This window comes from Chaetodon auriga, chromosome 17 (genome assembly GCF_051107435.1).
Source record: "Chaetodon auriga isolate fChaAug3 chromosome 17, fChaAug3.hap1, whole genome shotgun sequence".
Classification (NCBI taxonomy): domain Eukaryota; kingdom Metazoa; phylum Chordata; class Actinopteri; order Chaetodontiformes; family Chaetodontidae; genus Chaetodon; species Chaetodon auriga.
Window position 1 is genome coordinate 14069130 of NC_135090.1, and position 15736 is coordinate 14084865.

At 44.4% G+C, this 15736-nt stretch overlaps 1 protein-coding gene across 1 annotated transcript in view; it reads left to right on the forward strand.

Moving 5' to 3' along the window:
• The first annotated feature begins 318 nt into the window (after window positions 1-318).
• Window positions 319-15736, forward strand: part of pard6gb (par-6 family cell polarity regulator gamma b) — a 31697-nt gene continuing 16279 nt past the window's right edge. Inside the window, exons 1-2 of the mRNA XM_076754247.1 lie at window positions 319-657; window positions 5337-5559. Coding sequence (XP_076610362.1) covers window positions 586-657; window positions 5337-5559 — 295 coding nt within the window. The 5' untranslated portion in view covers window positions 319-585. The remainder of the gene's footprint in view (window positions 658-5336; window positions 5560-15736) is intronic.

Consider the following 15736-nt stretch of genomic DNA (forward strand, 5'->3'; position numbering starts at 1 on the left):
CTGGGAGAGTTTATGAATTGTCTCTTATTGGTTAATTAGGCCGGTCTTGTCAAATATAAGCTCCACATTCATCAAAAGATGCTTGGTGACATATGATTAACCGTGATTTACTTTATTTTCTTTAATACTTCACCTAAGATGCCAAGGTGTGATGAGGGAGAGGAAGAAGTCCGACACTTTTTAAAAGATTTATTGAGATAAATTATTTGGAGCCTAATAATACATTTATCCATTTACTTTTACATTTACGCTGGGGATTCCGAGCGGTCAGTGAAGGCCTCATTGGATCCCATTTTTTTTTTAGGAGGGCTGATGTCATTTCAAAACTTAACTCACACTCCCAAGTCAACGCGGCGAGTTGCTCACCTCCTGTCGTCTGGTAAAGTCCTCGCTCCTATCTGGCGGAACACGTTGAAAAAAGGAGGTGAAACAAAGTAAAGAAAACACGAACTCCTCCACCAAAGAAGAAGCAGAAGGATTTCACGGCAGAAACCCCGGGACCAGAGCCCCTCTTTCTGCGGGCAAAGGCGGCTCAACTTTTTTTTTTTTTTTTTTTTTTTTTAAACTGCAACCACACACAAAAAAATGAATCGGAGCTTTAACAAGTCTCAACCTCTGCGGACTGCGGATTGTAACGCCGTGGAGGTGAAAAGCAAGGTGAGTGCTGCGGGGCTGTGATTTGGAGGGTCTTGGGGCTTGGGGAGAAAATTACGAGTTCACATGGTCGTCCCGGAGCGAAGCTGGAGCTGGTCGGACAAACTGTCTGCAGCTAACCGCACACATTTTCTCCTCTCGGCGACAAAGCTCGTATCTAGTCCAACAAACAGGAGCTGGATGCGCCACTTTTCTGCATGTTCCTGCAGTTTGCGCTGATTATTCCCCTCTTTTACTTCTGACCGTGCAGATTGTGCTGATTTGGCTCTTTCCCTCACTGACACGAAGCTGATGGGAAATAAAGAAACTGGTTTGACATCGTTTCCCAACAACCTGGCTTTAGATATTTGTAACAATAAGGATGTTTTTATCTGTTGAATCGGATGTTTTTGCAACATTAGTTGCGTTCACTGCCGCTTTTGCGCCGCATAGTTTCAGCCTCCTCATTGTTTTGAGTAGTTTGTGAGAGGCTGATAGCCGCATAAATTAAGTTAACCACAAAGTAAATGACCACAGCTATCTACCAATTTTGGGCTTGTGTAATGGAGTCCACAAATTCATGCAACATGTGAACAGACATCACGTGAATTTTGTCATTAATATTAGACCTGCGTTGTTAGAAAAGGTGTGTTTTTAATTCTGTAGTTTGGTGCAGGCTTGACAACAGTTATAGAGCATGTGGCCATAGTGAAAATCATCCCAGATAAACACATGGCACTGTGTCCAACCCTGACCACAGACTGAACACTGAACTATTTAACATTTTGCCACAGCCTCTCAAGGGCTTCCTGTAGGCTAACCAGCATTTCTCCTCAAAAATTCCATTAACGTGGTGACAATCTGGACTGGTATTCATGCAATGTGTTTACACATGCCAGCAGACTTAAGTGTGTTGGCACATATATGAAGGATGAGCTCCTGGGTGACAGTTGACATGCCAGATTGAGATGGGGCGAATGGCTGCCCACGCTGAGCCGGGCGGTGGGGCTGTGACCTGGGAGTGAGAGGGATAACAGATACAGGGATGGTGGGTGGAAAAAGAAAAGGATGGGGCGCATCTATTCCAGGATACTTATGCATACATCATCAGAGGGTAGTGTTGTTTTTTTTTGTTTCGGGGCAGGGTGGGTTTCGTGTTTGTTCCACCGGGACAGGAGTGGTCACCACCACAGAGGGTTCATGGGTGGGACTGACAAGCCAGGAGCTGCTCGGCTGGAACGGGCAGGTTTCACGTCACTGCAGCGCTGACTCACTGTCACACGACGTCACATGTTTCCCTTTTTGGATCAGATATAACTCAGCACTCTTACTACGTCACATTTGTTCTACTTTTAGCAGAGCAAAATGACCAGGTTCAGTTTCACATCACATCCCCTCCCAGTGACACATGTAGGGCTGCTAACCTGTAATCTAGAACATTTAGCTGAGTGTCAGCTGATTAAACCTGAATGATAGTATGGAGTATTTGAATATGTGTAGAAAAGAATATGTGTAGAGAGTATTTGAATATGTGCTGCACTACTCTAGAGTTGATCTCTAAATGTGTAAAAGCAACAATTAAGAATTTCCTGAACACACCGCTTCTAGTTCAGCCTGCGACGTGCTGCAAGCTAAAAAGGCAGAAATACAGAGAGACTCATCTCAGGTGGTTTCCAGAAAAGTGAAATGTACAAAATGAATCCAGGGAGGGTTGAATCCAGTGCAGCTGGTTGCAGAGAGGCCCTGATGATGGAAACGAGCAGATTCTAGCAAATCCTAACAGCAGTTCATCGTACGTCCAGTTCTTAAAATGTAATTTATCTATCCTGCTGTCCTTGTGTCTGATGAGCACATTGAAACTGAACCTTCAGTCTTATTACTTAGAAACATTTTCAGCTTCACAATAAGCACTAGTTATCTGGCAGTGCTAAGTCGAAGGGAACAGGACTTACTGTAGGAAGTCCAGCTGCCTTTGACGTAGCATTTATAGATATCCTCTGACCAGTATGAGCTCTTCCGTACAGCCTGATATGACAGTTAACATTTTAGGAAAAAAAAAAAAAAGTCCTGTCCTAAAGTCAACTTAACCCATCACTCAGATTCACTAGACTCCCACGGGGTGATATCGGTGTGTTTGTTGTCTGTATAGTTGAGCGTGGTGCATGTTATGTGCCTGTTCTCACTGCTTAGCGTTTGCTTTTCTCAGGGGAAACTGTTCCAGTGATAAGCCTATCAGGGATAACGCTGGAGGTGTCTGGCTGCCTGTCGTGGAGCCTCGGCCAGGAGCTGGTTTCACTCACTCTGAGCTCTTATCAGAGACAGAGAGAGTGCGTGGGGGCGGAGGGGGTGGGGTGGGATTGTTTTTGTTTCACTCCCTCTGCCCCCACTTTAATTAATCCAAAATTTCAAGCAGAAAATCTCACTTTGAGGCCTGGTGTGTTCCACCCTCGGTCTTTTTGCCGATGAAGATGCATATTTATCGGTTAATCTCCTAATATTCCAGGCGATTTCTCAGGTGAGTTGTCCCTAGCTTACAGGGTATTAAGTAAGGACAAAGACACGCTATGTTCCATTTTCTCCAGTGTGTCGGAGTTTAGCGTCCACAGACGTGTCCCAACCTGTTGGCATCACTCTGCCCTGATAGGCCAGGAGGACAGGTGATGTCACGTTTGTAGTGATGTATTCTTAGGTTGGGGTTTAACTTGGAGGCTTGTGATTAATCGCGCCCTGTTGAGACTTGCTCACACCGCAGGGCCGAGTTCTGCTCGAGAAGACAGATTGTTCAGATTGATCACGAGGCGCCGCGCCAAGAGAACATCCACGTTCAGGGCAGTGACGGAGCCCACTGATATGCACAAGTATGATCATCATCTTGGCAAGTCAAGCGTGTTGAAGTCTTTCAGTGTTAATCACACTTAATTCATGTATAGGTTTCACTTTCCCGAATGTTAAGTACACACGCTGAGCACTGACGAACCTGTTTGTCAACTTCTCGCGTCATGTTCAGATGTAGGTCGAGTTTTAATAGCTGGAACCCAAGTCGGGCGCTTTTCAAAATGCAGGTTCACATGTGTGTGCAACAAACTGCGCTCTCGCCTGGCATCCCCTCAGTCCCCTAACACGCCTCCTCTTAAATTCATCTGTCGTCTTCTAATTACAGAGCTGGTTAATGTATCCCCCTGCTCTTCTTCTCTCCTCCCAGTCAGTATACTGCTACTCTCTGCTGCTACCCTGTCAGCACTTTTCCTCTCCCTCCCACCTCCTCCTCCTCCTCCTGCTCCATGATCATCTCTCCCCTCTCCTCCTCAGCTTCCCTCCTGTGTGAACTGATGATTACACTAACCAAAAGCACCTTAGTCTACAAATTACCGCTGTGATTCAGACACCAGTGCTGCAGTGGTTGTGTGTTGTTGTGGTTTTTCGAGCTGTGCTTTTGTGCCCCGGTTGCGTCTCTCCCCCTCTTGTCCATTCTTGTCTGTGAGTCACATGATGACCCCACCGTGACCTCAGCCGTGCTCTCATTGGTGGATCTGTGACCTAGCCGGGAAAGCTGTACCACAATTGTTCAAGTCTGTGCTCTTGTGTGTAAACGGTGGGCGGGAGGTTGGGCTGCCTGTCGCTGTCATTCATGTATGCTGGGACAGTTTACTCATCTACCTGTATTGTTCCATTGTAGAACAGCCTCCTTCCCTTTTCCTGCTGTTGTCGTGGTCAGAGCTACATGTGATGTGTCGCTGACATTTGTTTTTGTTGTGCTATGATGTTTGTGTGCTCTCCAGGGTTTGTTAGCAGAGGTGGTTAGCCACCCCGATCTTGATGCATCTCATCTTGTGATCAATTTGGGCAGTGGTGGACGGCCTTGACAACAGTCACTCTCCGTTCCCCCTGTGGGAAATACGTGCATTTATTTTCTTGGAAATTGTTAGATTAGAAGATTGATACCACTCTGATGTTTGTGGCTAAATATGAAGCTAGCACCAGCAGCGAGTTAGCATTAATACTAGAAATATGGGGAAACAGCCAGCCTGGTTCTATCCAAAGGTAATGAAAAAAAAACTTAATGCTCACTAATTAACTAGCATTAGATGAGATTGATACCACTTTTAATCTATTCATTCAGTGTAAGGATACAGCCAGTAGCCACCTAACTTAGCTTAACATAGCATAAACATTCGAAACAGGGAAGAGCAGCTAGCGTGGTGCGGGTTTTGTAAAGCCTTATCAATTAATCTGCGGACAATTCAATCGTTTGCTCTTGTCTGACCAACAGCCCAGACCCCCTACAGTTTACTGTAATGTAATACCATAAAAAAAAAATAGAAAATTTTAACATTAGAGAACCTTGATCGAGCAAGTGTTCATCAATTTTGCTCAAAAATTGCAGATTTTGTTTCACTCGACTAATCATTGCAATCATCTCTTGAGTACTCGAAAGGAGTGTAATATGCAAATATTTGAACAATGATATTTCTTTATTTGAGGATATTTGAAGAACACTTTCCTCTATGTCACTTTTTACATAAGGTCATGACCACAGCTGTGACAGAGCTCAGCAGACATCCACCCCGTTAGTTTATGTGTGCCACTCAGATGGTTTAGATAAGTGCATGAGGTCGGACATCCCGGTTTCCTCTTCCTGTTTGCTTGTCCCAGTAACTGTCCCTTTTAATGGCCTCTCTCTTTTGATCTTCTTTCCCTTGCAGTATGGGGCAGAGTTTCGCCGGTTCTCTGTGGACCGGGTCAAGCCCGGCAAGTTTGAGGAGTTTTACAAGCTCATTCTGCACATTCACCGCATCGCCAATATGGAGGTGATGATTGGCTACGCTGACATCCATGGTGATTTGCTGCCAATCAACAACGATGACAACTTCTGCAAGGCGGTGTCGACGGCTCATCCACTGCTTAGGATCTTCATACAGAGACAAGGTAGGTTGTGTGAGGAAAGAAGTGCTTCCCCTGGCTTTTTCTTATATTCATTATACAGCAGAAGTCAAGCTGACTGAGTCTAAAAATGCTCAGCAGTCCTTTTCTCCAGCAGTGTCTTTGTTTGACTGCTGGATGGATATTGGATTTTCAAATATCCTGCAACTGGTAAACCTATAAAACAATCAGCTATTGCAGTAACTGTGTTTTGGGCTGCAATTATCGTGCTGACTTGAATGAAGTTTCCCCACAGAATATTTCCTCATCCAATTATGTTTTTCCTCCCGCTATGGGAACTCAAGGCCTTTTTGTTTACCTCATGCAAGGCTTTTCTCTGTGTGTGTGTGTGTGTGTGTGTGTGTGTGTGTGTTTCCTGCCTTCTTATTGGCTAGATCTGTCTCAGTCTGTGTCTGTCTGCCTGGCTAAGTCCTGTGTCTTATCCAAAGGAAGGGCTCGCAGGCAGATGATCACACACACAAGCACACACATGCACGCACACATACGCACAGGCCGGTGCCTCAGCAGCCCCATAGAAATCAGGTCATTGAGCAAAGCCTGTATCCCGGCATACCAGACATTACTGAGAGACAAAAGATCTGCATGAAAGAGAGACTCCTTACTGAGCTCCCTCCGTTTGTGTGTGTGGGTGCGTGTGAGTGTGTATTTGTCCAAAGACAACACCGCGGTACCCTGAATGGGAACTAGTCCTAGTCCCTCTCTCTCTCCCATCTTTCTCTCACATTGATCCCAACTCTGGAGTGGGTTTTGACTGACTGCCAGCCAGCCAGCAAGCATACAAATGAATCTATCACCATTCACATCTATTCATTCCCTCAATCCTTCTTGGAATGTCCCTCGCTCGGTTGTTTAATGAACATGTACACTCCAGGGTATTGTTTTAATTGTCGTCCAGTGGTTCAAAAACAAAAGCTAGCCGCAGTGCGGCGAATTATCTTGTTGCAGATTTCTTGCAAGAAATAGGGTTCGGATATTCAAGAGGCCCCAGCAGACTCCTCCATTGTGTGATTCAGTGCCTTGAGAGCTCATATGTTTGGAGCTGAATTAGCTCATTGTGCACTGGCTGATAAGACATCTGCCAAAGATGTGAGACATAAAAATCAAAGTTTGGATTGTTAATTAACTAGCTTTTCAGGATAGGGTAACTTTTTTCTTATTATCTGTAACTTTTGCTGTGTGAAATGGATGCTCTTTCCCCTGATTCTTTATATTTTTTTATGATCTTAGCAGAGGTTTAGAGATTATTTTAACCCAGACGGCCAACTCCAAACCTTGAGCTCACAATGTTTGCACACTCTAAATTAAAGCATATTAATGCATCATTTAACACATTGTTAAGTCATGTTAAATAATGTCGTAGTTCATTCACGAAACCCGTAAATTGTGTCCTGGTTCAAACGCACAGATGTAAGGATTCCACTCCTGGCTTTTGCTGTGAAATGTCACTCATATCCATCCATATCCTTTACATCCAACTGTGTTATTCCTGCTATATGAGACGGGTTGTTTCCCTTTCCTGTCCCAGTTTCCCGCTCTGTCACTCTCCAGAATACCTGATAGAAAAATGCCAGAAAGCACCAGAGGAACTGACCCTTGTTGTAGGACAGATGTGGTGGCTCTCATGAAATGCCTGTGCAGTGTTGTTGTGGCGTAAACACGGTTACGTGGTCATGTGCACTGCTGTGACTGACACTGAAGCAGTCTGAGCATCTTAAGCCTCACTGCAGTCTATTGTTAGTCACAAGACAAAGAGGTGTGTGTGTTTGACTGTGAGTACCTCCTGTCTCAGAAGAGCTGCCCTGCACTCAGTACTGCACATGCTCGAGAAAGTGTGATAATGACGGTATCAGTCAGTGCCAGCCTGTTAGTCCAGGTCTCCGATGTATGGTCTCAGTCTCGGTCAGCAGACCACCCCAGATGAAAGACTTCACACACATATAAAGGCACTGTGACTCACCCCTCTGACACAGTAGGGACATTCTGTGTAATTCAAACTGGACTGGCCTTTCACAGGGATGTGACAACACAAAGAAGAAGAAATGTTCTACTGAATAAGAGTGGGAGAAGGTCGAAGAAGAAGAAAGAAAAAATAAAACTGCAGTGATGCATCTGGGTGTGCAGGTGCTCTCCTGCACTGCTTGACTAATACCCTAGATCAGTAAGACAGACCCTCACCTCCACCCCGAGATCAGACCTGAGACAAGTCCCTGTGACTGGCCATGTTTGTTGATGTGTGTGTACTTTCTCGATCTAACAATAGATATTCTAACGTTTGTGTGTGTGTGTGTCTCTTTTATCTACCTGACACCCTCCTTCCGGGCTTAGATCGCCATTGTTGGTAAAATCACTTGAGCACGTGCAGCAGTTGTGTGGCAATACCACAATAATCCTTCAAATGATACCTGTTACTCCCTGTGGGGAATGATGCCAGCTTGTCTAATGATGTCTTCACCTACAGAACAGGCATACACTTTGTGGTTTATTCCGAACAATACGTAATGACGTCTCAGTGCAAATGATTGCACGGTATTCATCTCCAGGCCAAGCAAGGGGAAGTTAACTGAGGACTCCTGTGTTCTGAACCAGGAAATCCGCTGATATTTAATACATATGACAGCAGAGTCACTCACAAAAAAGGACAAAGGCACCGTCGCAGTTTCAAGTTGTCAGTTAAACCTCAACGTTGCCTCTGGCCCTCTTGGAGTAACTCCAGAGTAATTTTTATTGGTTGTGTCTGTGCACAGTTTTAGGTGGAGATACTCTGTCAGGGCTCATTTTGCTACTGAACATGAAGTTGTTTGCTTTTATTAATCATTCGACTTTATTAACAACTTCCACAGGCTTGAAAGTAGCCTAATTTAGACAATTCAGCCGTATTAGCAGCAGTATTAGCAGTATATCCTCTTAAGAGATGATCCTCTAAAGGAGCGCTCTTTTGCAGCTGCATAGCAAATATTACTTTGTCAGCATGGCAAAACTATTAGTCGGTGCATTGAGCTGTAACATTTTTCAATTTGGATATATTTCACTTTAGCGGGATGCACTCCATTAGAATGCTAATTGAGTTGTTGTGTTCAAAACCAGAAAATGTCATGAATCTGGCTGTGCCCACAGTAGAGAGGAGCCTTTCCGTTAAATTGTTTACATAAGAACTGAAACCACAGGCGGTCTGTTTGTAATATAATGATTAACACACAAAAATTAGATGCAGAGTAAACTTGGATCTTGGACCATCGAGCCGTGCAGGGATGTTTGCACGGGTTAAATAATTATGTTTTCTATTGAGTGACCGGTATGTAAATAGGGACAGGGGAGACAAGTTTTGTACTGGGACACTTTTACATTTCTCATCCGGGTGGGGGAGGGGCGAGCAAGTGATGGGAAGAGGAGTGGAGGGAACCAGCTCTGTATGCGGAGGTGGCCTCCTTGTCTGGTCCAGTGAGTGGGTGTGTGCGATTGTAGCGGTTCAGTCATGTGTGGTCAACTGATGATTGATGCTAGGTTGGGGAGTCCACATGCACATTTCTGCCTTTAAATTGCTGTGTGAGCTTCTACGTGTTTGTACAGAGGACAACACAGGACATTGTAAGTCCAGGACACTTGTGTTTAATGAGCTTTTAGTTTAATACACTTGGTTCCACATTTGTAAAGGATGTCAAATGCAGTATGTCAGAAATACCTCGATGTCCTACTGGTTCTGGTTACATTTTGCAGATTGCAAAATGCAACCAGCACTAGCACTATGCACTACTAGCACTATGGACTGCGATGGATGTATGAGCAGGAGGATCAAAGTTCAAGCATGTCCACACTGTATGCATACTGCATGCAACAGTGTGTATTATGTAAGGGCAACTGCAGCATGTACTGAAAATAAAAATAAAAAGTATGTGATTTAGAGCACAACCCTGCTGATCAGAGGCATGTTCAACACACTCAGCTTGGACTTTTTGTAGAGGTTTATGGTATTTTTTATCTAGAGAAATTACTGCTGCTAGTGCAGCTGCTGCAAGTACTAACTGTTCATTCATATTCTGCCTCGCATGCAAAATGATGCAAATTAGGACAGAGATAAGAGAGAGTGAACGCTGCCCACGTAATTATTCTAGTTTAGGAAATGGATTTTCCATGTTTCACTGTTGTGTTTTACATTTATAAGATGAAAGACATAATGTAAATGATCCTCATTAGTAGTGAAAAACACTGGATAGAATATGTCTTATGTAGTCCTACAGATCCGGTTTTGGAGCAGAGTATGACCTGTGAATGCAGGCTGTTAATGCCTGAAAGGCATTTGAGGCAGACAAACTCACACGATCCAGCAGGCGTGCCAAGCTACTAATTCCCCCGCTGCAGTGATGTTGATCATAGTTTTTAATGGTGGTTTATGCACAGTAGGGTTCAAGTAAGGATATGTGTATTAAATTTGATTTAAACTTTACCTGCAGTTATGCTAATGGTAGACAAAAACAGGCTCGATCCAAGCAAAACACAGGCCCGTTTCTCAAAGCTCAGTTTTGGGAGAAAACGGAGTTGTTTTTGTAGACAGTGCCAGTGGCCTGCACACAGACTAAACTTTCAACAAAGAGAAGAGACCCCTGTTTGGCAGAGGACTTTAAGTTTAAATAAACAGAGCAGACGAGGTAGGCCAAGGTCGAGTCTGCGCGCCTTCGTATCTAGCACGCCGAGCACCGGGGTTTACAGCTCCGGCTACCTGGCTGCTCTCCACACCTGCGAAAACTAGAGGGCCAGATATCGACATCAGCCAAACTAAAGAGAGATGTGGCACCACAGCACAAATTTTAAAAAGAATAACGGCAGAATGTAACAGCAGCTGCGCCAGTTAAAGCCGACATCCAGACCGGTGCTGTTTCTCAACAAGCTGGACCGCACAGTTGCCTGCAGATCAAAGAAACGCTGGCGTTATTATATTTCTGTGGCTGCCCTGACTGTCTGCACTTTGCTGATTTCCACATTTGGCTCTTTTGCTTTTTCTTTTTTTTTTCAGTAAAATAAAAGAAAAAAAAAATGTTGTTTACAGAGCAAAGCTTGGCAGGCTGTGAATAGAGAGAGTCATTTACACTCAGAGCTATTAAGGGAGTACAACAGAAAGCTAATGCAGCATGTTGAAAGCGCTTGAGTGAAAAGTTTATCAGTTGTTTCAGTGTATTAGTCACAGAAAAGAAGGTGCCTCATTTCATTTGAAAGTGTTGACATCCAGACTTCATTTCTCCTAAAGGGAAAAAACATGCAGAGGAAGAAGAAGAAGAGAATAAGGGTTGAAATTAGCATCATCACCCTTTTTAACAGAAGGCGTCATTGTCACATTAATGTTATTCTGAGCTATCGGGTGTGTATAGAGGTGTTGGAGGACGTGGATGACGGGCAGAGGCTTGACCTTAACCAAACCTGACCCAACCACAGTCACACTGGCTCGGAGCAGCAGCCCTGGTCAGCTCAACCCATCCATAAATTCCAAGACGTTTTGCATGGAATTTGGTTCTTAATGGTTGTCCTGTCATAGCAGAAGAGACGGCATGAGACAGAATGAAGAAAATGAAAGTCTGTGCAGCAGAAACTCTGCTGCCATGGCCATAATCTAGTGCCTGAAATGGTCACAGTCCAAATGTTTCCGAAATGGAGAGGAAGTTTGGTGGGATAGTGTTTGTTATTTTTGTCTGGTTTTCAGTCCATACACTTAAATTTTAATAATATCTTATTTCCTCTCATAAAAGAATGATGATAAAAGCAAGCAGACATGTAATTTCTTCTAGTTTTATTTCCAAATACTCTTTTGTTTCAGATGTCTGTGCTGTGGTTTACCATCTCATCCCAACATGTTTTTCATTTGTTGTTTGAGTTCCTTTTAGGGATGCACCATTTCAACCTTTTTTCTCTCTCTGATACTGATGTGATACCAGCGCCGTCTTCTTCCACAGGGTTAAATCTGTGTGTCCCATTTTCATGTAAGGCCAAGAATATTAGTGACACTAGAATCTGAGTGGGCAGCGCCCACAGTCTCTGATGTGTTCCTCGCTGTCTGTATGCTGTTGTATTGACCAGCTGCAGGGACCCTGTCAGCACATCTGGCCGCTCTCACACCAAGGCCGGAGGGCTTCTGAGAGCAGTCTGTGTACGTGTGTGCGTGAGTGTGTGTCTGTGTTGTGTGTACTTTGGTCCACATGCCCTGTTCACAAAATGGGATTGTGCAGCAGATGTGTCAACATGCCAGTGCTCAGTCATGGTAGCCGTAGGTTAAAGCTTTGACCCTGCAGCATGTGATCCATGTCGACAAGAGGAAGAGCCACCTCAGTAATTAGCGTTGGCTCTTTATCCCAGTCAGACCTCACAAAGCTGATTTAGTCCTGGGGACACTGGATTAGAATAGATCTCTTGATTAGTATTAGATAATTCAGAATTGATTCATGCCAGTGTGCAGCTTTTTCTCTCTTGTCCTCTTGGCTCATTTGCATTTTGCATGCCGTTCGCTAGATTATGAATTTGAATGGCATCCACACAATCGGATGCCATGAGAGGCACAAAGCATCCTTTTCCTCGTTCCAGCAGATCTGGTCTGCTCATGTAAAGGCACTGCCTTATCACGTTGCCTTGGTGTGCTTTTGTGACCCCCTTTGCAAAGCACCGGAGTCAGTAAGAGTGAGCTTGAGTGTGGTCTGTTGTGCTGGGACTTCCACTACCTCTAGTCTTTGTGCTCGGTACCAGAGAGCTGCCTCAGGCTGTGCGAGGAAGTGAGTGAAAGGGATCTCTATGAAACAGCAGGCCTGCACAACACACTGCCTACTGCTCCTAGAAGGAAAGTAAGACAGCAGCTGTCAGTTACAACCCATCTCTCCTTTTTTTTTTTCTTTTTTCTTTTTTTTTTTTACCTCTCGCTTGTGCTTTTTTCTTCGTTACATCTCCGCCCTGCTACGATTTCCCTTTTCCTGAGCACAACAGTGGAAAGTGTGCAATTCCTGTCCGACAGATGCTTACAAAACGGTCCATCTGATCATCTTGGTCCTTGTTCAAAAATGCAGTTTTAGGTAGCTGCTTAGACTGATCCTCATTCTTTTTGCATTAGAGCTCAGGCATGACTCAATTGTCAAGGGCAAAGGGGGAGAAAACCACGGCAGACAGTGGGGAGTCAGCCTGACAGTAAGAAAGACAGACAGGAGGAGGGAGGACTGGGCAGGTTGAGTCCACCTCCATCCTGCGGTCTGGCTGTTATCCTCTTGTTGCAAACTGAGCCAACAGGAATTTTCTGGGGAAAAGGGGAAGCCCGTGCAGGCAGAGGTGGCACATGCAAATATCGTGTACAGAAGTAGACAAAAACCCTTTAATTAGAGCTTTTTGTAAGCTATAGAAATTTCGATGACGCATCTGAGTCAGAGGGCAGCAGCATGGGAAAATGCACCGCCTTGGAAAAGTGCCTCATCTCAGGCAAGTGAGGTGTTTAAGGCCTCATCGGTGTCGGAAATGTTTCCCGCTCGCTCTGTGTGTGAGCGTGTGTCACCGTGCATCTCCGCGGCATAGCAAATAAATCCCCGTCTCTACAGGGGAAAGTCTCTCTGCCGTAAAGCCTTTTAGGTAGTGTGTGTGGGCTTCTCAATAAAACCTGTGTGTGGCCTTTTCTCTGCGAGTCTTCAGACAATGCCAGCCATAGTTAAAGTGTGATGGAGATGCCTGGTGCCTGCCAGGAGCGAGACTGAGCAGCAGCAGCCATGCCCGACGGGGAGCGGCCTCTCTTTGTGCCTCTGACTGCAAACCGGCTTGGACGATGCTGTAAATTATGTCAGCTGGCACAAAAAAAAAGGGACAAACAACACAAATCCACACCCATAGTAAGCGTGCAGCCAGATGCGAGCATGCTCACACACTCTGTTCCATTGCTAATTTGTGTTGTTATGTGTTTGTGAACTGAGTCATTTTATAGCTGTTGCACCACTTTTGCTTTGACTGTAATGAAGCCCTGCAGAAGATGCACACAATTGCTTTCGGACTACCGCATGCACATGTTTATATGCATCCCGGATCATAGCTGACACACATATCCAACCCGTCTCTCTGTCGGTGAGGCGTGGGAGGGGGAGGTCCTGTGTTTTAATTAAACTTGTAAGGGTTGTTGTGTTTGGGAATGCTATATTGGTGTTTGTGTTTCCTAAGTCCCCGCTTTCATTTTGGTTTACGACCCCAGCTTTGAACTGCGTCCCCGCTCCCCCACAATGAAGTTTCCAGACATTGCGGGGACTGGAGTGTCTGTGTCAGGGCACTCCTTCTCTCATCTGTTTGTCACATTTGATGAGCTTTTCGTGGATTTATTTGAACATTTTTCAAACCCAGAGTCAACAATGTTCCCCTTTCGGGTTTTTTTTATAATCACAAATTGTCAAAACAAAAAAAAAAAAAAAGCAAATTCATTCCTCTAACAAAACTGCTCAGATGTTTTCTCCAGTGTTTGACATGCACATTTCCTGAAGCATGCCGTTTGCACTGTTCTTCATACTGGTAAAAAGGCAGCATACACACAGCTGCTCTCAATTCAGGAATGCGATCACACCTCGACAGGCTTTCGGTTATTACTTCTCTGATTTGCAAAAACTCAGTGGCTGAGTTGAAATTGACCTCTTCCTGCATCTAAATAAGCCCAGAAAAGCAGGCTCTGGAAATTGAATTCTGGATGTGATGAATATAGCCGGTCCTTCAGGGACAAACAAACAACTTCCTAAGCCGCCACCGCCACCACGGCCACTCCTCAGCAGCATGGACCTTCAAAAGAGAGAAAACAAGCTCGAAATACTTCTCTGCCTTATTTCTTTCCCTTAGTTTATGGCTTGAAAGTGGAATGAGATCCTGTGACATGTTTGACTTTGAATTTCCAACTGTGTGTGGGGTTTTGTTCTTTGTTTGTCTTGTTGTTTGTATGTTATAACAAAATGGGGCTGTTTTTTTTATCTTTTTAGTAATATTTATTTATTCTTTACTGTTTTATCTTTGTAGAATAGACCTGTAATTTAGACACATCTGTTTATCTACACAATGTGATTTTACAGTATTTTGAAGCTGTTTACTGCTGTAATAGAAGATTGATTCCTCTCTCTCTCTCTCTGTCTCTCTCTCTCTCTCTGTCTCTCTCTCTCTCTCTCTCTCTCTCTCATATTTGTCCATTCAGTTTAAGGCTACAGTCAGCAGCCTATTAGCCTATCTTAGCGTAATGACTGGGATTAGCTAGCTTGGCTTTAAACAAATGAGACATATAGCCTGTTAATTAGTCATCGTTGTTCACAGGTGGATTTAGTCATCTGTGGGCAAAGCCAGTATACCTGTTTGACCCCGTTTCAAGCCCTCATGCTAAGCTAAGCTAACCATTCCCTGGCTGTAGCTTCATATTTAACAGACAGACATGAGAGTGGTACCAATCTTCTCATCTGACTCTCTGAAAGAAAGCAAAACAGTATATTTCCTGAAATTGGAAAAAAAAACTATTACTCAAATCTATGTCTGCTTATATTCTGTGTGAGTGGTTGAACCTAATTCTGGTAAATCCAGGATGTCATAAACTGCGCATGGCAGGTTGAGGGATCATCAACAAGCATATTAATCAGAAAGAGAAAGTACCTGCGGAGCATTAAACATCACCGGTAAATGATATATAACAATGCAGGGATGGATTTCGCGTCAAACAGGACAGAGACCATACTGAGACTGGACGAAGAAGAGTATGCAGTGGAAAATTCCCAGACCAAGTTTAGAACCGAGCCATGAGCAAAGTGAGGGAAGAGGGTGAAGATTTGGGGTTAGAGAGAGCGGGGGAGTGTGGACGCTGGGTGGATGTTAGTGGGTTTTTGAGGGAGGAGTTGCTGGTTTGTGCAGAGACGGCTCGCTGTGAGTCTGCTCACTGCAGTTCCTCTTTAATTACAGCTCTACTGGAGGACAAGGCCAGGCATGCTCAGTGTGTAGCGCTGGAACCCTCACACAAATTCACACATGGAAATGTAATGAACACAAGTGCAAGTTTGAGCAAAGGATGTGTGTCCTTTGAGGAAATCCTAGTTTCCCCCACATTATCAAAGCGCGGGGGCCTGAAAAGAGTGTGATTGTGACGTACGCTGCACATATCGTACCTTCAATCTGGCGTTCTGTAAACTTTCACAAATCTCCCACC